Source organism: Neomonachus schauinslandi, chromosome 11 (genome assembly GCF_002201575.2).
Source record: "Neomonachus schauinslandi chromosome 11, ASM220157v2, whole genome shotgun sequence".
Taxonomy (NCBI): domain Eukaryota; kingdom Metazoa; phylum Chordata; class Mammalia; order Carnivora; family Phocidae; genus Neomonachus; species Neomonachus schauinslandi.
The window spans coordinates 39,420,940-39,443,535 of record NC_058413.1 but is presented as its reverse complement, the minus strand read 5'-3'; the positions used below and the strand labels follow the sequence as shown (position 1 = coordinate 39,443,535).

Here is a 22,596-nt window from a genome sequence, read left to right as displayed (position 1 = left end):
CACAGTCCTTCCAGGTTCTCCCTTTAGGATGTGCCTGCCTGCAGAGAGCCTGCCTCCCTGTGTGCTCCCAGCCGTGCGGTGAGCTTAGCAGGCCTGACGCTACGCAGCTGCAACAGTGCCTAGTGAGTAAATCCAATGGGGACTCAGAATCTCGAGGCTCACTGTTGCTACACATTATTTCCAAACACCTAAGTCATGTCTCCGAGCCTAACTTTTAACAGCTCCAGAGCTACCATTCTGATCTCCACTTATCTGACTTGCATCTTATCTCTCAACGGGCTCCCCCTCTGGCAGTGAGGAGGGGTACTTTTACTGGGCCCACAAAAATTCTAACAAGACTAACACACCTAACCAACACAGAGAATGAAGACAGAGGAACTAAGAAAATAGTCAAGCAGTGTAAAGAGTAAACTCCATTCACCCATTTTCTGCATGCCTGTGTTACTATTTCTTGACAAAGAATAAATATAGGACTCAGAAATACGGGCCTTACCTGTCACTCTGCTTGGTTCCTTTGCTGTCAAAAACGGTGGGAGAGTCTGCCCGGGGCACAACCGCCGTCCAGATGATGCCAAACCAGTCCCCCACTGGAACACGATGCCACTTGCTTCCCAATGGAGAAGAAGAAAACGAGAAAATGTTTTACGGGATTAAGACGAGATTGCTCCTGGAGCCCCATGCTACGGGAGTTTCTCAATGCATTCTCAGTTAACACGCTTGCTATGGAGAAGCTCAGTGCTTCCAGGGACCCTATGACTTGGTTACCACCAAGCCAATCACAAGTCCAATCTTCAGGGCAATTTAAGAACATCAAAGAAAATTCCCACATACTAAAACTCCTTCCAAAAAGTTCCAGGACACTCTTCCAGAGTCAAAGCACTGAAACAACACCTTGTTCATGACTAACCTGGAAGGACAACTCAAACTCCTGACCCGGCAGGAAAGAACATGGAAGATTATCAAGTCCATTCCTCACATTTAGTAGACGAGCAAACTAAGGGCTTGAAGAGACAGTGTGATATGCCCAAGGTCATACAGGGAGCTAGGAGCCGAGAAAATACTAGGACTCAGCTCTCGTAACGCCTAATGCAGTATCTTTTCTACTACACCAAAATAAATGCAGTGATTTCTAATTACCAAATAAATACATATTTATGACTGCAAGACAGCTTAATAGCCACTCCTTCAGGGGAATGGCCTTTTACTTCCCTATCCACTGAATCTAGTTCATGTGTCCATGTTCTGAACCTCATGTAAATGCACAGGTAACATTTCATATACTTAATCTACAGTCACTCCTCCGGAAGCCTCCTGTAACCCACGTTCCTTTAGGCTGTAAACAGACCAGCCCACTTTGTGAAACAGAAGTGATGACGACTCGCAAAACACAGTGCTGAAATAAAACAAAACTTACCATCTCTTCCACAAATAAACTGCAAGGGGGAGAAAGAGGGAGGAAAAACAATTTATAGATTAAAAGAATCTTGTGATATCGATAAGGGATTAATATTCAAAATATATAGAGAACTCCTAAAACTCAACAACTCCAAAAAAACCTGATTCAAAAATGAGCAAAGGACTTGAAGAGACATTTCTCTAAAGAGTTCCGGAGATGGATGGTGGTAATGGCTGTACAATAACGTGAATGTACTGTACACATAAAAATGGAATGGTAAATTCTGTCATGCGCATTTTATCACAAATAAAAAATTACAAGGAATAAATATTTTTAAAAGGAGAGACATGACATTCATATCCACCACTTGCAGCCTAGACATCATTGGGATCCTGAGTCAAACAAACTGTTAAAAAAATATTTTTGAGACAGTCAAGAAAATTTAAACACTGGATACTTGATCAAATTGCAGATTTATTGTTAGTTTTTTGTAGGTATGATGATGGTATTTTGGTAATGGTTTCAGAAAGAGTCCTTATCTTTTAGACATGCCTGCAGAAATATTTACAGATTAAATGGGAGAGGAGGACTTATAATTAAGTCCATCAAACGCAACTGAGGGTTGCTGGAGTGGAGGGGAGTGGGAGGCATGGGGTGGCTGGGTGATGGACATTGGGGAGGGTATGTGCTCTGGTGAGCGCTGTGAACTGTGTAAGACTGATGAATCACAGACCTGTACCCCTGAAATAAATAATACATTATATGTTAAAAAAAAAAAAAAAAGAAGATAGTAGGAAGGGAAAAATGAAGGAGGGGAAATTGGAGGGGGAGACAAACCATGAAAGACTATGGACTCAGAAACAGAGGGTTCTAGAGGGGAGGGGGATGGGGGGATGGGTTAGCCCGGTGATGGGTATCAAAGAGGGCATGTATTTCATGGAGTACTGGGTGTTATACGCAAACAATGAATCATGGAACACTACATCAAAAACTAATGATGTAATGTATGGTGATTAACATAACATAATAAAAATTTTTTTAAAAAGTCCATCAAACACATAATGGAAACTGCTGCTTTGTAACTGGACAGAAATGTACACGTAAGACTAGCAATTACAGAAGTTGGTAGGAAAGGGGGAATTAAACCAATAATAAGCAATTCTCCAGTCCTAATTTCTAAAAGGAGAAGCAGCTTATAAAAATGTAATCACTAGCATACAACTCAGCAATCACACTCCTGGGCATTTATCCCAGAGAAATGAAAATTTATGTCTGCATAAAAACTTGTCCACAAATGTTTATAGCTTTATTCTTAATAGCCAAAACCTGGAAACAACCAGATGTCCCTCAGTGGGCGACTGGTTAAACAAACTGCATTGTTGTGGGCTGAACTGTGCCCCACAAAATTCGTATGTTGAGGCCCTAAACTCAGGTGTGACTGTATTTGGAGAGAGGCCTGTAAGGAGCTAATAAAGGTTAAATGGGTCATAAGAGTGAGGCCTTCACCTGACAGAACTGGTGTCCTTATAAAAAGAAGAAGAGAGGGTGCCTGGGTGGCTCAGTTGGTTAAGCGACTGCCTTGGGCTCAGGTCATGATCCTGGAGTCCCGGGATCGAGTCCCGCATCGGGCTCCCTGCTCTGACCCTCCTCCCTCTCATGCTCTCTGTCTCTCATTCTCTCTCTCTCAAATAAATAAATAAAATCTTTAAAAAAAGAAGAAGAAGAAGAGATACCAGATGCCTCCCTCTCTCCATGAGTGCACAGAGCAAAGGCCCTATAAGGACACAGCAAGAAGGCAGCCATCACAAGTCAGGAAGAGAGGCCTCACCAGAGAGCAACCCTCCTGGCATCTTGATCTGGGACTTCTAGCCTCTGTAACTGAGAAAACTGTTTAAGCCACCCAGTCTGTGATATTTCGTTATGGCAGCCTGAGATGACTAATTCAGTGGTATATCTATACCAGGGACTACTACTACTCAGCAATAAAAAGGAAAAAATTATTGATCCACACACCTTGGATGACTCTCCAGGGAATCCTGCTGAGCAAAAACAGTCAACCCCAAAAGGCTATATACTGTATGATACCATTATATAACATCCTTGAAATGACATTACTGTTGGGGAACAGAAGAGCAGCTGCCAGGATCTAAGAAGGGGTGGGGGCAGGTAGGAAGTGAATGTATAAAAGGTACATACAAGGGTGTATTAAAAGTGAGTGCTAGGAAAAGGCCACAGGCGGGATGGTTATGGTGATGGAGCTGTTCGTATCCTGACCGTATCAAGACCGGCTGGGCTGCTGAGCTACAGTTTCACAAAATGTCACCGTTGGGAGAAACTGGGAAGAGAGTACATGAGATCTATTTTATTTCTTGCAACTGCATGTGAATCTGCAATTATCTCAAAACTTGTTTCCTACATGCGCAACATTAAGCCCCAGGCGACCATCAGTACCGAGCTGCACCAGACCCTTCCTCGCCCCCTCCGGCCTCCCCGGGCCACGACTGGACTCATCAACGCTTGAGCCTGAGCTGCCAAAGCCAGTTAGGTCTGCCCTTCACCTCGCGAGAGTGGGAGCAGAAAAACGACCCAGGGAGAGGAGAAAGGCTCACCACTCTTCTGCAGGCTATCACCTCTCTCCGCCTGCCACCGTCACCCTCACGCACACTGTCAGCCTGAGGTCCACCACTACTCTCTCATAGTACAGGAGACAAGCTCATTGGAAGCTTTGACAGTAATAAACGTTAAAACTCACTAGGAAAGCAGTGTAGTTCACAGTAAAGAATGCGGGCCTGGAAAGGAGGTCATTCCAGACTCTGTTCCCAGCTCTACCTTTGACCACCTTATCCCCTAAATATCCCCTGCAAACTTAGACAAGCACTCGAGTCTCTGCACCTCAGTTTCTTCACATGTAACTCGCATCACAGGCAAGGTTGTGAGGATTAAATAAGGTATGGATTAAATCAAGAGAATCTAGCACCATGCCTAGAACATAATAAGGAGCTAGAAAACTTCATTTCCTTCCTCCCCACCTGCTAAAGGTTTCCCACACGACTTTGGCCTTATGTCTCCTCCTTCTAATCAGAAATGCAGCACAGCAGGACACTTTGAATTACTCCTTCGAGTTTATCTCCTCTAAAGCTCTGCTTCTCTTTATTATGAGCCTATTTTGAAAATAAAAGCAAGATGATCACCTGTAGCAGCTAAAGCATGCCTCAGTCCAGCAGCAATGCAAACGACCTTCTCTCTCAGGAGCTGTGGAAAGAAAGGAAAAGACTGAGATCTTAGAATCACCCATCTGCAAGATGTTACGTACTTTATGCCCTGATACAATGCAGCATGGCCCTCATTACATGTCGGACTGCTTTAGAGTCCCCAACCTCCAACATTTCCATCCCTAAATACCTCTATATGCATCCTGAAAAAGAAAAAAAAAATCTTTTATAAATAAATGTATCACAATGCGTTTCAGGGCTGCAAGGGACCTTCAAGGTCATCCAGTCTAGGGGTTGGCAAATGTCTTCTATAAAGACCAGAGAGTAACTATTTTAGACTCTGCAGGCCACATGGTTTGTGTCATAGTCTCTGCTCTGCCATCGTAACATAAAAGCAGCCCCAGGCAATACATGAATGAATGGGCATGGCTGTGTTCCAGCAACACTTCATTTACCCAGGGTTCTAGCTGGATGGCCTCTGATCTAGTCCAAGCCCCATCCAATGCCAGAACCCCTCCACAACACCCCAGGAAATCATCACCCCACCCCTCCCAAGCAGCTGCTTCCAGTGACGTGGGCTCACTATCCCCAGGTGCCTACTCCGTGTTTCCACCTTCCGTTTACCTCCTTAGCTGCCTCTAGCCTCTCACAATGCTTTCCAAATATGTGAAGACAGTTGTCGTGTGTCCTCTCTGAGATGTCTTATGGTGGCTTTAAAACCAAGTCCTCAAATTCTTTGAAACCCATCCCTTGAAGTTGTGGAGCCTAATTCCCCTCTGGCTGAATGTGCGCTGGACTTGGTGACTTGTTTCTAGTGACCAGGAAAAAAAAAGTGATGAGCAGCCTAGAGACAAGGTGATAAAAGGCACTGAGGCTTCCTGCTTGGCCTCACTCTCGAATCTCTCTTGGGGGAAGCCAGATGCCATGCCTGCACAATCCCACAGAAAGGCCCATGTGGCAAGGAACTGAAGCCAACTGCCAGGTGAGAGAGCATGGCAGCGGGTCTGCCAGCCCAGCCCAGAGCCGTCAGCAGACGGCCTGCAGCCCTAGCTAACATCTTGACCGTAACCTCATGAGATCAGCTAAGTTGTTCCCAGATCCCTGACCCTCAGAAACTGAGATAGTAAATGCTTGTTGTTTAAAGTTGCTAAATATTTTCTTGGGGGGGGGGGGGGCAGAGAGAGAGAGAGAGCATGCGCTCTTCACTCCACCCTCCACACTACCCCTTCTGGCCCCCCCCAACACATTGTTCTGACCACTGGCCATATACTACCTCCCTGATGGTCCCCTCCCCATGGGCACTTCTACCACTTCCTTATATTCCAATCATACTAAACTGCTTGCAGTATCTCAAACCCTGATATTTTATGCTTCTACGCCTTTGCTTATAGTTCCTTCTGTGTGGAACGCTCTTCTTTTATAGCTACTCTGTGCATCTTATCTCAAGCCACGTAAACTTCTACTCAACTTTCAAGACTCAGCATAAGCCTGCTCTCACTCCACCTCCCTCTCCCTAGAAGGAGTTAAGTATCCCCTCCTTTGAGTCTATACCTGCAGCCACCATAGTTTTAACATGGTAATGCGTTTAGATGTTCTAGATCTAACATGTACCACTAAACTCTAAGACCCTCAAATGCTCAGATTGGGTTGTACTCACCTTTGTCCCCACGGCCCCAAACACAGTGCCTATACACAACAGTTGCTATTAAAGAAATGAATTTCTTATATTTCACTTTGGCACATTCCTCCCGTTGTTCAAGAGGATGCAGCCTGACAAATGTTGTCACCTCCTGATTCTGTCATCCAACATATTTTAACCATTGTTCCCTTCTGTCTTCTTTAATCATGTGACCTAAGCTAAATTAATCAGAACTTATGTAGGTTCTTAAAAAGCCATCTATTTGTAATTAGCAACTGTAACACTTCCTACGATAGGGACCGTAGAGTCTAGATTTCTCTGCATACCATGTGCTACAGACTGAATGTTTGTTTTCCCCTGAAATTCATATATTGAAACCTATTACCCAATGTGACAGTATTTGGAAATGCGGTCTTCTGGAGGTGATTAGGTCATGAGAATGGAGCCCTCATGAATGGGATTAATGCCCTTATAAAAGAGGCCCCAGAGAGCGCCTTTGTCCAGCAAAACAAATGTCTATGAACAAGGAAGCCGGCTGGTCCTCACCAGACACCAATTCTGCCGATGCCCTGATCTTGGACTTTCCAGCCTCCAGAAATGTGAAAAATAAATGTTTGTTGTTGAAGCCACCCAGTATATAGAATTCTTGTGACAGCAGCCTGAACACTCTAAAACACTGTGGAAATCATGACCTCAAATAATATCCCAAAGACCAGCAACTATAATTCAGCAACATGACCAAGCTCTCTCCAATGAAAACAGATCTCCTACTCTGAGTCAGAGTTCAAGAAAATTAGCTAGATGTGAGCAGCTGAGGTGGTGAAACTCATTTTAGATCCCAGCATATTTCTTTTAAAATTCCATAGTCCCAGGGCACCTGGGTGGCTCAGTCAGTTGAGCAACTGACTCTTGGTTTCAGCTCAGGTCATGATCTCAGGGTCATGGGATCGAGTCCCATGCTGAGCACAGAGCCTGCTTCTCTCCCTCTCCCTGTTCCCCTCCCCCACCACACACGTTCTCTGTCTCTGTGTGTGTGTGTCTCTCTCAAATAAATAAATCATTAAAAAAATAAAATAAAATAAAATTCCACAGTCCTATTGTGACCACTTACATACAAACTTCACAAAAATGTGTACATTGTAAGTATGATGCAGTGGAAAGAGCTCTGAACTAGGCCCAGGAGTCCTGTCTAGCACCCGGGCTGTCCAGGAAGAAGCCACTAGCTACATGCAGCTACCAAGCAACCAATATGTGACCAGACATAACCAGGCTAAACTGAGACACACTCCGAATACAAAATGTACACCAGAGTTCAACGTGTATGAAATAGAGAACATAAAGCATCTCATTAGGAAATGTTAACATTAGTGACACATAAAATGAAATAATACTAGTTTGAATACAATGGGTTAATTTGAAAGTTACTAAAATTAATTTCACCTACACGCCACAATATGAGTGAAACTTAAAAACATCATGTGACATGAGAGAAGCCAGACCCAAAAAGCCACATATTCTATGATTCCATTTATGTGAAATGCCCAGAACAGGCAGATCCACAGAGACAGATGAGTGGTGGCCAGGGGTTGGGGGAGAGCAGAAGGGGAAGTAATTGCCATCGGGTGCACAGTTTCTTTCCTGGTGATGAGAATGTTCTCAAATTAGATAATGCTGATGGCCGCACGTCTCTGTGATATACTAAAAACCACTGAATTATACATTTTTAAAGGGTAAATTCTATGGCATGTGAACTACATCTCAATAAACCTGTTATTTTAAAAATTAATTTCATATTTTTCTCTTTACTCTTAAATGATGCTACTAAAAATTCTAAATTATGTATGCGATTCACATCACATTTTTATGGGGCACTACTGGCCTACCATTTGCTGAGCTTAGTGTCTTTAGCTAAGTCCCTTCTATCTGGACCTGTTTCTAACCTAGTTCCCATTATTACTAATTTTAGAATAGTAAAATGTAATTAATGTCTTTGTGACATATATTACTTTCATTGTTTTATTTCACAAAAATTTATAACGTGTATGAGGACTAACAGGTTTTTCACTCACAACCTCCATCACCCACCCCCGACCTACTTTTTCCCGGGAGAACCTAGGTTTTCCAACTTAAATTCTGACTAGCCCCTGGGTTTTCAGGGACCCAGCCAGTCTCTGAGTCTGGGGCAGGGAAATGCTTTAATAGGACGTGGGTCAGCTACATATTGGGTGCTATCCTTACCTCAATGGCCTGGGGAACCACACATCGTCGAGGGCCATGAGGAACCCCCAGCTGGCCAAAGGAGTTGGATCCACATGACAGAACTTGACCACTTTCTGCAAAATTCAAATACTTAAATCATAATCTAAGAAGTAAGAGATCTGTAACCAGTGGGTAAATGCTGAAGGATGGGAAGAGCAAAGGGAATGAGAGGAGGAAGTGGGGGCTGTGATTCAGCACATTCAAACCACAGTCCCTGCTTTTATTGTTCCTCTAGGAATAAAAACACAAGGCACTGGGCTAGGTTCACAGATTCTCCATCACACTACCTAATTAATGGCAGCTTATCTGTGTAGAACATTAGCCCGCTGCCTGGTGCTGGGATGGGAGGATACTTACTCCCCACCTTTCTCATTTCCATGCATCACAACTTTCATTATTTTAACACTCCAGGCCTCTCTCCCTGCTCCTCCCCATGCTCACTGCCTCCCCGGGGAAAAGGGAGAACCTAACCAACTGATGAGTTTGGGAGAAGGAACACAACATGTGTGGCTTGGTACCTCCCTCTCAGGTATTCTGGACTGATGCATAGTAAGTGTTTCCCCTACACAGATAACCTAGTGTTTGCAGAATAAGTTTGGGTCAGAGGAGTGTTACAGAACCCCTTGGCCTGACCATCAACCCCGTCCTCCAACTTAGCCTTTATCAGTGAAAAGCCAATATAGTGTGATCTCCAGCTATCTGGCAGCTCTCCTCCTTTCTCACAACTGGTTCCACAAGTGAGCAGGAAACAGAGAGTTATCCACTGACATCTGACAACCCCAACACAGTCCACGAAAAGCACTTCAGTAACGATAGCTATTATTTAGAGTTATTACTACTAAATTCAGCACACATTACAGAACCCCTCTGCAGAAGAGATGGTGATGCCTGAGCAGGGTTTTAAAGAAGGGATAAGAGTTCATCAGAGAGACAAAAGGGGCTGTACCAGAGAACAATGTTCTGCGTGATATTTCTAGAAAGAAAAGTATGGGGAATGTGGAGAATAAAAGACAAGGCAACAACAAGGATAGGTAGGGAACAATAATCGAAGCCGTGTGTAAAAGCCTGGGATCTGAGCTATGCTCATGAGAATCCACAAGCGTGGGGTGGGAGAGGATATGGTCAGAAGATGCCCTTTCCAGAGGACTGTGTCAATGAGGGAATCTAATCAGAAACTCTAGATGGTCTTTTCCATCCAGAATGACAAGCTCAATGGGGCAAAACTACTTCCAGGGAGAAGTCAGCTGGACAAAAACTAACTATTGCTAGCTGCTCCCAAGAGCATTATCCTATTAACCCTTTGGCCATATGCCTCTACATCCTATTCTGCTATCTGGCTTTGCAGAGACCAAACAATTCTGCCCAACCATATTTAATTTTTTTTTTTAAATCCTTCACTGGGGAAAAAGATGTTACCACTGTTGTGTGACCTCTGATTTCCTCATGCTTCCCCACCACATTCCCCCATGAGTAGCCCTTAGCCAGCACAATTGGCCAGCTAGCCCGGGCACACACCTATCATGAATTTCTGGGACAGGAAGTAGCCACCAAAGTTAACCTAGTCCATCCCCCAGTTTCTGGCAAAGAATTTTCTAGCCCAAAATTTTGCTGTTCAAACTCCTCTTGCAAAAGGCACCCACAATCTTCCTCAACAACCAGAGAGAAATTTGTATGTGTGTTTACACATATAGAGGATTTCACTTCATTGGGATCACCACCACCAAGCTCTTCTCACCCACTGCCTTGGCGGTGATAAAGACTTACCCAAGAGGGAACTCACCTGTGAGAATAATGGTAAAATCCCAGCCACAGGCCACCTGTTGGATAGGACAGCCAAGGAGGGACCTGCAGGCAGTAAAACACAGAACATCTTCTGTGTGACCAAGCCCCAGTTGCCCGTCTTTGTTCAGACCACAAACAAAAAGGCCTCCACCATCTGCAAAAGGCAAAGGCTTTGGTGATAGTGTACACGGGGGAAATTACAACTGTCAAAGCGAGAAAGAGGATTTCACTAATTAGTTGCAGTCACAAACCCAGCCTCTCTTCTCCCACGCGCACTAATAAGCCACATAGGTTAATGTGCACTGGTCTAAACGGCATAGGGCCAAGGCGTTCAAATCCAGTACCGACACGGGACTCCCAAGTCCTAGAGCAGTGGCCAGTCACCTAATTGAGCATCTGCCAGAACAAGAAAAGCCCACATCCATCTAGAACTTAAAACATGCCATGTATTATGATACGAGCCTTATCTGTGGGGCCGATTTATCCTTTAGGCACAGTGCCTAGGGCCTACAATACTTTTAGAGGCTCACAAAAATGTTTGTTTCCTTTTTTTAAAGATTTTATTTATTAATTTGACAGAGAGAGACAGCATGAGAGAGGGAACACAAGCAGGGGGACTGGGAGAGGGAGAAGCAGGCTTCCCACTGAGCAGGGAGCCCGATGCGGGGCTCCATCCCAGGACCCGGGATCATGACCTGAGCCGAAGGCAGCCGCTTAACCGACTGAGCCACCCAGGCGCCCTCATAAAGATGTTTTAATTTTATATTCTTTTTTTTTAAGATCTTATTTATTTATTTCACAGAGAGAGAGTGAGAGAGCACAAGCAGGGGGAGCGGCAGAGGGAGAAGCAGGCTCCCCGTTGAGCAGGGAGCCCAATGTGGGTTCAACCCCAGGACCCTGAGATCATGACCTAAACCAAAGGCAGACACTTAACCAACTGAGCCACCCAGTGCCCCTAATTTCACATTCTTTTAAAATAAGAAAAAAATAAATGCAATAATAATGAAAATGCAATGCTAAATCTAGCCTGGATTAGACTAATCTTTATATCAATGAGGTTGTAAAATAGAATTCTTAATACTTCTTTATGGAGGAAAGGGTCCACAAAGGCAAAAGTGCCAAGGACCCATGAAAGTCATAATGCAGCCCTGTCACTCACTGATTCTCCTCATCCAGCCTTATTACCCCCATGTAGCAAAGGGGAAATGGCACAGAGGAATTAATATGTTCAAGGCCACACAGCTAATAATAGAACCAGGATTTGAACCCAGGCAGTTGATTCCAGAACTCACGTTCTTTTTTTTTTTTTTAAGATTTTATTTATTTATGTGAGAGAGTAAGAAGCAGAGGGAGAAGCAGGCTCCCCGCTGAGCAGGGAGCCTGACGTGGGGCTCGATCCCAGGACTCTGGGATTATGATCTAAGAAGAAGGCAGCCACTTAACCGGCTGAGCCACCCAGGCGCCCCCCGCCCCAGAACTCACATTCTTAACCAGGATGCAATATGCCCTTCTTTGCAATATCATGGCACCTGTAGTACATGTTAAGTACTATCATAGGTTCTGCAAAGGAAACTAAGGAAAACACAAAGTTCTTGCTCTCAAGGAATATTCAATCTAATTGCAAAGACTTCTACCTCACAAGTGAAAGTTAAACAGCAATATATAATATAAAATGTAAAATATGTTGCCAACTTTGCCACTAATGTGTCTTGTAACCTTAAGCAACTGGTTTTCCTCTCTGAGCCTCATTTGTATAAATGGGGGCAGGGAGCCTAGAAGATCTCTGAAGGCCTTTCAGCTCTAAAAATCTAGAATTCTCTAACGGTAACTTGGCTCTTTCACAAGAATGTTTTCCTCTGCAAAATACAAGAGGCTGAAAGATGGCACCATAACCCGCTAGTGGGAAATGTCTAAATAAGAATTGTCTACTCCAGGGGTGCCTGGGTGGCTCAGTCGTTAAGCGTCTGCCTTCAGCTCAGGTCATGATCCAGCGTCCTGGGATCGAGCCCCGCATCGGGCTCCCTGCTCAGCGGGAAGCCGGCTTCTCCCTCTCCCCCTGCTTGTGTCCCTGTCTCGCTGTGTCTCTCTCTGTCAAATAAAATCTTTAAAAAAAAAAAAAGAAAGAAATGTCTACTCCAGAAAGATGTTACCTGTGACAACAGCAGAGTGGCCCCCTCCTCCCGTGATCCTCCTGATACATTCAGGTTTACAGAAGTCATTCAGTTGCTGGGGCAAAAGTACATCTTCCTTATGGCCAAGGCCAAGTTGCCCGTAGCTATTCGCACCCTAGGGATAATATAAGGCAAGGATGAAAGCGTACAGGAACCACAACTGTCAATGTGCATTTACCTGTCCCTATCTTTCTCAACCTGACATGCCTCTCAGAGCCTTTCACAGACGAGATTGCATAAGCTCATTCTTAAGAGGCTGTTATATGCAACCCATACTTAGATGGTGGCCCCATCCCCAGAATACCACGATTTCCACATGAGAAGAGCCCTTAGTATCCACTATTTATCCAAACATGCTCCTCGCCTTCTCCTTCCAACGCCTCAGCCCACATGTGTCATCTTTGGGGGGCAGCATGGGAGTTCCTTCTGAGAAAAGCTAATTCTCTAGGGGGGGGGCTAAGGAAAGAAATGAGGGGAAATGGGAACAAAGTGGGTGGGAAACGCACCGGACTGGTCCCTTCTCCTCATGCCCTCGCTGAGAAAACTGGCAATGGCTTCTGTAATCAAAGTTAGCTGAGACTTTGCAGGGCACCTCATTTTTATTTCATTGTAAAGTGAAAGAGGTTGGCAATGATCTCGAAGGGCCTTTCCAAGTACAGTGTTGTGTGACTCTGAGATTCACATGGTGAGATTCCCGTAAGGAAACAGATTTCCCGTTGGTGGGCAGTATGTCTATCTTTGTTATTATGAAATAAAGGTCCAGAATCTCTAATCCAAAACCCTTGCAGCTAGATGTATTTCAGATTCAGAATTGTATAGACTTTAGAAAAGTAATACCATATATAAATCATATACTCTGCTGCAAGGTTCAGGAGCAGCACTCCATAAGCAAAATAGTATTATTTCTGCAGTAAGAGGTACAAATACAGTAAGCAGGCAAAAACTATAAATAGCATTATTTCAGGTCAGTTTGGGGTTTTTGGAGTTTTTTGTACTCAAAATTGGAGATAAAGAATTGTAGACCTGCAGGGAGAATCTGCAGATTTCAGAAATCTTTATAATTCCTCCAAGTATCTACTCCTGGCTGGTTCTTCCTAGATATGAATAGCAAAACCTTCCAAACGTGTTTGTTTTTTAAGACACCTGAAAGAGGAAAAGTGATTTAAAATAACTACCCAAAATACATACGTACATACAAACTTCTGCCCCTTATGGTCTATTTCACATTTGTACAGGGCTGCAAGGACTCCAAGCTGGAAGCGGAAGCCATGACAGGGGCACATGTCCCAGAGGCCTTCAGGGACAGTATTAGCTGCCAAACAGAGTGCTTCTCCAATGGTTGGCATTCACCTTTAATTCTCACAATAACAGAGGAGATGGACATTATCGCTTCCGTTTTACAGATGAAGAAACTAAGGCTCAGAGAGGTTAAGTGGCTCCATAGTCATATAGCTGGGAAGGCAGTAAGTCAGATATGCCCTGCTCCTTTCATTATACTATACTGAGTCTCTTAAGGATATATGGTGAACTTCAGACCAGAGCTTCCCTGGCAAGAGGTTAACTATATCTACATACCCCCATCACTTTATCCACCTTTTTCTGCTTTATTTTTCTCATAGCACTCCCTGACATGACATTTGCTTATTGTTTATTGTCTATCTCCCCTACTAAAAACCAACTCAATGAGGGCAGGAACTATGTTCACTGCCATTTCCCCTGCATCTGAAACTGTGCCGGCCCAGAGAAGGTATACATATATTTATATAGTAAATGAATGTAAGGTCTGATGAGGCCCTACCTAGGAAAGATGAAAGGAAAGATGTGCACACTGTGGGGTATACACATGCACAGGATGTCTCCATCAGCCCTGAGATCGCTGTGGCTGCCCCACGAGCAGGACTGCAGTCTGCTGAACAGAAAGCGAGAGAGACATGGGCACTTGAGGCTCAAATTATGGCACTCAATTTCTGTAACACAGCCAAGAGGCCCCAAATCCATAAAACAGAGGAAAATTTATTACAACATGTTTCAGCTGTATTTGCCTCCTTTCCTTACAAACACTTCAGACATATCATACCCACATACAACTCCAAGGAGGTAAATTTCCTTGTTATGGGCTGAATCGTGTTCCCCTAAAATTAATTTGTTGAAGCCCTAGCCTCTAATATCTCAGAATGTGGCTATATTTGGAGATAGGGCCTTTTAAGAGATAATTAAGGCTAAATGAGGTCGTAAAGGTAGGGCTCAAATTCAATATAAGAAGAGACACAGGGATGCTCTCAGATTGAGAAAAAGCCACATGAGGACACCACAAGAAGGTAGCCATCTGCAAGCCAAAGAAAGAGGCTTCAGAAGAAAGTAAACCGCGGCCACCTTGCTCTTGGACTTCTGGCCTCCAGAACTGCGACGAAATAAAATTCCATTTTTTAACACCTCCCAGTCTGTGGTATTTTTCTATCCCAGCACTGGCAAACTAATACACCTCTCCACACATATTATGCAGCAGGAAGGCCAGCAGGCCTCCAAGCAGTTAGAAGAGGCCATATCCGACCAAGACCCCAGTCTCCCGCCTGGGAAAAGCCACCCCAGGCACACAGTCAATCCCCAAATCCACCCCCAGCTCAAGTGCCACCTCAAAAATGGTACCCAGACAGCCAGGCTACCTCCGGCCACACCGCCCTCTCCCTTCCGCCAGTCCGCCGCCTTACATTCAACAAGTGCTGCTTGGTACTGATTATCACCTTTGTTCGACTAGTCAATACACGTTCGTTTTAACGGTAATACAGGTGGTATCCTGCTCCCTCAACTCAAGAGCTAGGCCTTTCACTTTTGTGTTTTTCCCAAAAGACCAGCACATAGCCAGGCACACAAAAGGGTCTCATTCATTCATTTGTCAACAAGTATTTGCTAGGCACCGTGAACAAGACAGGCACAATACCCACCCTTATGACACTTACATTCTAGCCAAGGAGACGGACATTAACAAATTCTACATTTCATTACAATTGTGATATGGGCTGTAAAGAACTACAAGACACTATGTCCGCTTATTCCCATGCATCTGTCTGGTCGGCCGCTGGCACCACACTGCTGTGCAGAGACCCTCCTCTCTCCTAGCCAGGACACATGAAGATGACCCTGTCTCTCAGTGCCGCCGTCAAACCAACACCGGCGCAGACTCTCACGCCCCCAGTACAGGCAAGATCCGGTCACAGAAGAATATCAGCAAACATGCAGGATCTCCGCCTTGTGCACGGCCCACCACCGCAGGCCTCGCATCAAAGGATGCTCCCGCCAGGCTGGGGTGGGGCTGGAACGGGCCGGCATCCTGCGGGCAACCGGAGGGTGAGGAGCACAGGTGGCCCCACAGGGCTCCGGGACGGGGCGATCCCTCCACGCCGTCCCTCCCGGCGCTATCCGGGCCTGAAGGCTCTCGCGCAATCAGACGCTCTGCCCAGGAGCCAGATGCTTTCCGCTGCGCCGCAGGCCCCTCGGGTCCGGACCCCACCAGCCAGCAGGCCCCTAAGTCACCCGTGAGGGCCCCCCCCCTCCCGACCCTCTCCCCCTCAGGCCCCAGCCCAGGGTCCTCCAACCCAGAGCCTGGCCCGGACCTCGGCCGCCCAGCCCAGGAACGCCCACGCCGAGGCCGCCAGCTCCCCGCGCCTCTGCGCCCCCTCAGTCCCAGCGGCCCCGGCCCGGGGGCGGAGTCACGTACCCAGGCGAAGAGCGCGGCCGCCGCAGGGGCGGCCTCGGAGGCGCTCGGCTCCCACTCCATGTGGGGACGCTCCGCCGGCGCTTCCGGGAGGGGTCGGGGGTGGGGCCCTCCAGGGGAGGGATTAGTGAATGGGGTGTGGGCCCGACGCGGGTGGGGCCTGTGATTGGGAGGGGCCGGCGCGGGGGAGGAGTCTGTAATGAAGGCGGGGCCCTTGTTAGGGAGGGGTCTGCCGTGGGGAAGGGGCAGGCACGGGGGAGGGGTCTGTAGCGGAGGCGGGGCCGACGTGGGAGGGGGCCCTGCAGTGGGAGCAGGGCCGGAGCGGGGCGGAGGGGGAAGAGAGTCTGCAGTGGGGGCGGGGCCAGAGTGGGGGAGAGGCCTTGGAGGAGGAGGGGCCATCCCTGGGGCGTGGTCTGCAGTGGGGCGGGGGCGGAGCCGAGGGAGGGCCCGCGGGAGCCGGGCAATCGCCTCTGGAGCCTGCTGCCGACCGCCGCCCCCGGGCGCGCTCAGAGCGTCTCTGCCTTTGGCCCCCAGCCTGGCAGTGCCGTTGTGCTTCTCCTTCCCTCCCCTCGCATTCTATTTTTAGTAATACACGAATGCACTACGCTCCTTCGTGTTTTCATCTCCTTGGAGTCCCACGACAGCCCGGAGGCGGTGACAGGGCAGAGATTATACCACCCGCTGACCGGGAAGAAATTGAGCCGGGGAGCGGGGTGGAAAGAGTCCTGTCCCAGTGTCTTAGCCGAGCTGTCTTTGGATCTGCTTTGGTGTGCGTTTGCAAAATCTAAGAAAGCTTCTTGGTAAGCGGGTCTGCAGGAACTTTCTCCTCGGGACACGAAACTGAGGAGGCTGGTTCTCACGGATTCCTGCAGGGGCAGCCTTCTAACCCTCAGCGCTCAGAGCATGGTCCTGCCCTGATTCTGATCATCAATACTGGATAATTTTCACCCAACAGAGGTTTTCATATAAAATGGCTTTTATCAGACACCCTCATACACCGCTGGTAGGAGCTAAATAAATACAGTTTTCCTAAAGGAAAATGTGGCAATGCGTATTAGGAACATGAAGAAAAATAAACAGATATTTACCCAGTAAATTCCACATCTGTTAATTTATCACGAGAAAATAATCAGAGCTGTGCACAAAGACTTAGACTGCAAATTATTCATTATGGGATTGTATATAATAGGGAAGAACTTAATTACCTGAAAGTCCAAAAATAAATTGTGTAAATTGTGGCATATCCATGCAGTGGAATACTAGGCTGCCATTTAAAAAATATGTTTTGGAAGACATTAAGTAAGGGAAGTGTTCATGATATGTCATAAACGTAACTATTACAGCAATTTTCTACACACACAACACAAACACATATACTCAGGGTGGCGGATTACAGTTGAATTTTATTTTCTTTGTTGTACTTTTTTTGTACATAACCTCCATTTCCCAAGCCACCCATAATCTTGTGGGTACAAATAGGGTCCCATTAAAGATGACAATCCATATTCACTAGTTCTTGACCCCTCTGCTGACAGAAGCCTCCAGTCCTCATTACCCTTTATGCCTGGGAGCCCTGGAATGTATCTCCAGTGAGCTCTGACCAGACAGACCTTTCCTGTTTTCACTCCACCTACTCCTTGGTGTTTCTGCCTGTAAGACCACGTGAGGGCAGCACCTCACTTTTCCCTCTCCAGCCTGGGGTATCCTGAGAACATCCATGACCATGCTAAGAAAAATACAAACTTATGAAAGAGGGGTCTAGAAATCCGTGTATGACTTCCAGTCTATGAAAGAAGTTGGAGAGGCTGAGAGAATTCTGATAGGATATAGGGGGACCAATGTCAATGTGCTGTGAGCGCCTCCCATCTCATGTCTCAGGAAAGGCCTGCTGCTGCAGAACCACTTAGAGAGCTGGGTATGTATGTATCCCTCCAGACTGGTGCCTGGGCAGGGTGTTGATTCATCCTGAGAAATCCAATGGCTTGTGGCCAGATAGCTGAGCGAAGAGAGATCGATTTGGAGAAGTCATTCATGCCCAGAGTATCTCCCATGTATTTCTCATGCAGCAATTTGGCTAGGGAATGGTCTTAGACACTGTCCAGGGAAATACCTGGAGGGGTGAAGTGACACCCCAATGGAGTTGACCACTAGATTCCTAGAGAGTGAGGGAGATGAATTCAACAGCCCAGTCACATCAAGAGATCCCCCAAAAAATAAGAGGGTGGGAAGTTCCTCCAAAACACCCCCAAAGAATGAGTCAGCATTAATGCCAACTCACAACAGTATCAGACCAAACAGAACTTTCTACTCATTGCCTCTCCTCCCCACCACCATCCCCAAACCATGGAGGAGCCAGAGGCATCCTAGTGAGTGGGCACAGAGGAACAAGAAAAGAGAGAGAGAAATTAGAAGCTAAGGGTTAGGAATGAGCAGATAATTCAAGGCCAGGACCTGAGATTGCAGCCAAAGGGGCAAAGACTACCCACAGAGTCAGTTTTAATAGAGAGAGGATCTAGAAGAATACACTTGTCTTTCAATTTCACCCCTTGAATGTACATACATCTATACTTCGGCTAACTTAACAGTTATATCATTATGTTATATCTTTTAATACAATTTCTAGGAAGTGTTGCAATGTTGCCACTATTTCAACTATGTACATGCCACTGAGTAATTCTTCCCATTAACAGCCTGGCTGAGTTGCAGTTCTTGAATGGGGCTAAACTATTTGATGGTATCACTTTCAGATGCCTTGTTTCCACGTAAGAGAGTATAAAGTACTTTGGGGCCATATAGACTACATCGATGTACCATACAAGTTAGGAAATGTTTTCCTTTAGATCATCTTATTTTATAGATGAAAAAAACTGAGGCTCAAAGAAGTTAAATGATTTACTCCAAGGTCAGATTTCTGCCTTTGATAAAGACAGATTAGCTAGCTATAGACCAAGCCTCTCACAAAAACAACTAGAAAAGCTGGGGGATAATATTTTAAAAATCTGTTTCAAGTCATTGGAGAACTATCAAAGCAGCCAGAACTTGAAAGGCCAAGATCTGGAAGCTGAGAGATTATATTTGGCACTACTTTTCCACTGGAAGTGTTTGCTAATTAGCAAGCAGTGACTTGGAGGCTAAGAAACTGGGCTGAAAGCTGTAGCTGAGAAGCTGAACAGTACTTTCAGCAATCATATAGGGGTAGGAAGAATGACAGAAGGAGGGGACAAAGGCAGGAGTCCAGGGTCCCCAAGGAGAAGCCCCAGCACACACACCCATAGCTTGCCTTTGGGATCCCTAAAGTGCTGCACTCTGAGAGTAGAGGTGAACTGGAAATAGACCAGCCCTCACAAAGACAGATGGTCAGCTTCAAATTGGCTTAATCCCTAACTGTACTAAGAAGATCTTCCTATGCCATTATATACTGCCTGCTAGAATTCCCTCTGGAGGAAGATAAAGTCATCCAGAAGTTATGGGGGATCCCAGATCAGGACAGTGATTATATTAATGATTCTTTACATATGGATGTTTCTTTTTACAATGTCCTTTCGCAACATAATTCCTCCAATAACCCAGTGAAGTAGATTTAACTCCTTATACAGAGTAGGAACATATGATTGAGACTTTATCAAAAACTCCAGAAGTAGTGTTTGGATTCCCTTATATCTCATATTCACAGGCTTTTCAAGAAATGTCAGGATGTTATAGATTTCTTAAACTTACGACATTGCTAATATATATTTAAATCAGGTTTGGGTTTTGGTTTTTGTTGTTTTGTTTTGTTTTGTTTGAGAGAGAGAGAGTGAGAGGGAGAGCCGGGATTCAGGGTGGGGGGGAGCAGAGAGAATCATAAGTGGACTCCATGCCCCACCCGGGGCTTGACCTCACGACCCTGATATCATGACCCGAGCCAAAATCAAGAGTCAGATCTTAACCGACTAAGTCACCCAGGCGCCCCATAAATCAGTTTTTTAACTTATGTTTGACAAAAAAAAAAAAAATTGCTTGTTAACAACATGAATTTTGGGCGCACATGGGTGGCTCAGTTGGTTAAGCATCTGCCTTCGGCTCAGGTCATGATCCCAGGGTCCTGGGATAGAGCCCCGCATCAGGCTCCCTGTTCTGTTGAGCCTGCTTCTCCCTCTCCCTCTGCCTGTTGCACCGCCCCCACCCCCGCCCCCCCGGCTGTGCTCTCTCTCTCTGTCTCTGTCAAATAAAAAATCCAAAAAAAAAAAAAGAACATAATTTGGGGCACCTGGGTGGCTCAGTCAGTTAAGCATCTGCCTTCAGCTCAGGTCATGATCCCAGAATCCTGGGATCAAACCCCATGTCAGGTTCCCCACTCAATGGGGAGTCTGCTTCTCCCTCCCCCTCTGCCCCTTCCTCTGCTTGTGCTTTCTCTCAAATAAATAAATAAAATCTTCAAAGAAACAAAAAACATGAATTTTGTGTCCATTTATTATTATCCAGTTGAATAACAAACTTACAAATCATAAATGCATATTACATAGTAAAGACTAGACTGAAATGGACCATAGCATCTTTATTCATTTCCTAGAAATTAATATATGAACTCTATTATGTGTGCCTTTAAAGAACTCCAGGATTTTTTCCTTTTTCAATTTGAAAGCCAACTTAAAAATTAAGTATAATTATATACATTCTGGTGTGTCATTACTATTATATAACTCTGAATTACAAAATAGGCAGATTAAGAAACATAGGCATTCTGACAACCAGCTTTTGGAGCTTTCTTCAAAAAGTCAGGGCAATATCACCTAAGTCTTTAAGTAAAAAGTAACTGATTAAGAATTATAAACCAAACTTTTGGTTCAATTCTGTTCTCATATTGGAGTAAATATTAACATATTCTTAGATGTTTTGAAGATATAAATTTAAAATGCATGAAAACTCTCAGGACTCCTGATTTACCAAATATCACAAATCCAGAGGTTAGAAGAACTGAAATCAATCATGAAATATTTCCATTATTCTGAAGTAATGAATAATAATGATTGTGCTTTAACATTCATTTTAGTGTGCTTTAGTCATAGAGTGGTTTTAAATACCATAGTTTTAAAATTCAATAACTATGATTCTTTACCATGATCAAAGTTGTATTAATATAACCAGATACAGTATGTATAATTTGCTATTAACTGTTATCTATCATGGTTTTCTTACAATAGATTTCCTTGCAACCAAATATACCAGCTATAAACTAGCTAATCAGTATTTCAAATGATTTTAGATTAGCTAACTTAGATCAATTACTATCAAAGGTCTATTAATAGTTATACTTAACTAAAATTATAAGTAATGTATAAATCTGAAATAGCATGAATTTCTCTTCCCAATTCTACTTCATTGTAGGACAAAAAGTTCTTTTATAATTTCTTTTGAGGTCTAAAAAGGATTAAAAGATCTAGTGGTCTGGTGAAATAAAATGTGCTAAAGGGTATACAATTTGACTATTAATGTGGGAAAAAAAGTAAAAACACAGTTTTTTAAGGAGCTAATTAAGAATGAAAAATTGGTGGAAAATATGACCCTTAATATATCATTAACAGAAATGACAACACTAGGAGAGGAAGCTGATAAGGCGTAATATTCAGATGATTCTGAGGGTTTTGTTTGTGGGGTTTTTTAACCTTTTGAGTTTGAGATACTTGATAGGACTACCATGTTGTACAAACCCATTTCATTCTATGTGAATGGTACCATAAGAAGTTGTACAATATTAGCCTGATTTAGGGACATTCAGATGGAAAATATCCAGCAGGCAGCTGGACTTAAAATGCAAAAATTCAAGAAAGATGTCAAGGTTAGAACTGCAAATATGGGAGTCTTAGAAAATAAGAATTGAAGTCATGGGGGCACATGGGTGGTGCAGTCAGTTGAGCATCCGACTCTTGGTTTTGGCTCAGGTCCTGATCTCAGGGTTGTGAGATCAAATCCCGTGACAGGCTCCACACTCAGCGTGGAGTCTGCTTAGGACTCTCTCTCCCTCTGCCCCTCTCCACCTTCTAAAATAAATAATAAATCTTAAAGGGAAAAAAAAGGAATTGAGGTCATGGATGTAGACGACATTTCCCATGAAGAGATGGCAGAGAGAGAAGAGGACCAGAAACAGAAACCTGAAGAGGGCGTGGGGAGGAGGAAAGGAGCAAATCGAACAGACAGCATGTATTCAGGAATCCAGCTTCACCCTCTTCTATCAGGTCCATTCCCTGTATGATATAGCCAACAGCACATAAAAAACAGTCCTTGCAACCCTTGCATTATTGCTGTCAGACCTAAAATGGTCTTCTTGACCTTTCTTACATCCCATTTCCTCACCTGTTTCCCCACCCTCTACCCCTATGCCTTGCCTCTGTATTTATGACTTCACTTGTATCTTGGAAATGAAGTGCTCAGTGTTGCTTTCCCAA

General features: G+C 44.8%; 1 protein-coding gene across 1 annotated transcript in view; it reads right to left on the bottom strand.

The window, feature by feature from the left end:
* The window catches only part of SERGEF (secretion regulating guanine nucleotide exchange factor), a 217,663-nt gene extending 201,403 nt beyond the window's left edge, over positions 1 to 16,260 (bottom strand). Inside the window, exons 1-6 of the mRNA XM_021685832.1 lie at positions 16,175 to 16,260; positions 12,439 to 12,574; positions 10,287 to 10,442; positions 8,486 to 8,580; positions 4,588 to 4,648; positions 494 to 607 (exon numbers count right to left, since the gene is read on the bottom strand). Of these exons, the coding sequence (XP_021541507.1) occupies positions 494 to 607; positions 4,588 to 4,648; positions 8,486 to 8,580; positions 10,287 to 10,442; positions 12,439 to 12,574; positions 16,175 to 16,234 (622 nt within the window). The 5' untranslated portion in view covers positions 16,235 to 16,260. The remainder of the gene's footprint in view (positions 1 to 493; positions 608 to 4,587; positions 4,649 to 8,485; positions 8,581 to 10,286; positions 10,443 to 12,438; positions 12,575 to 16,174) is intronic.
* Positions 16,261 to 22,596: the final 6,336 nt, after the last annotated feature.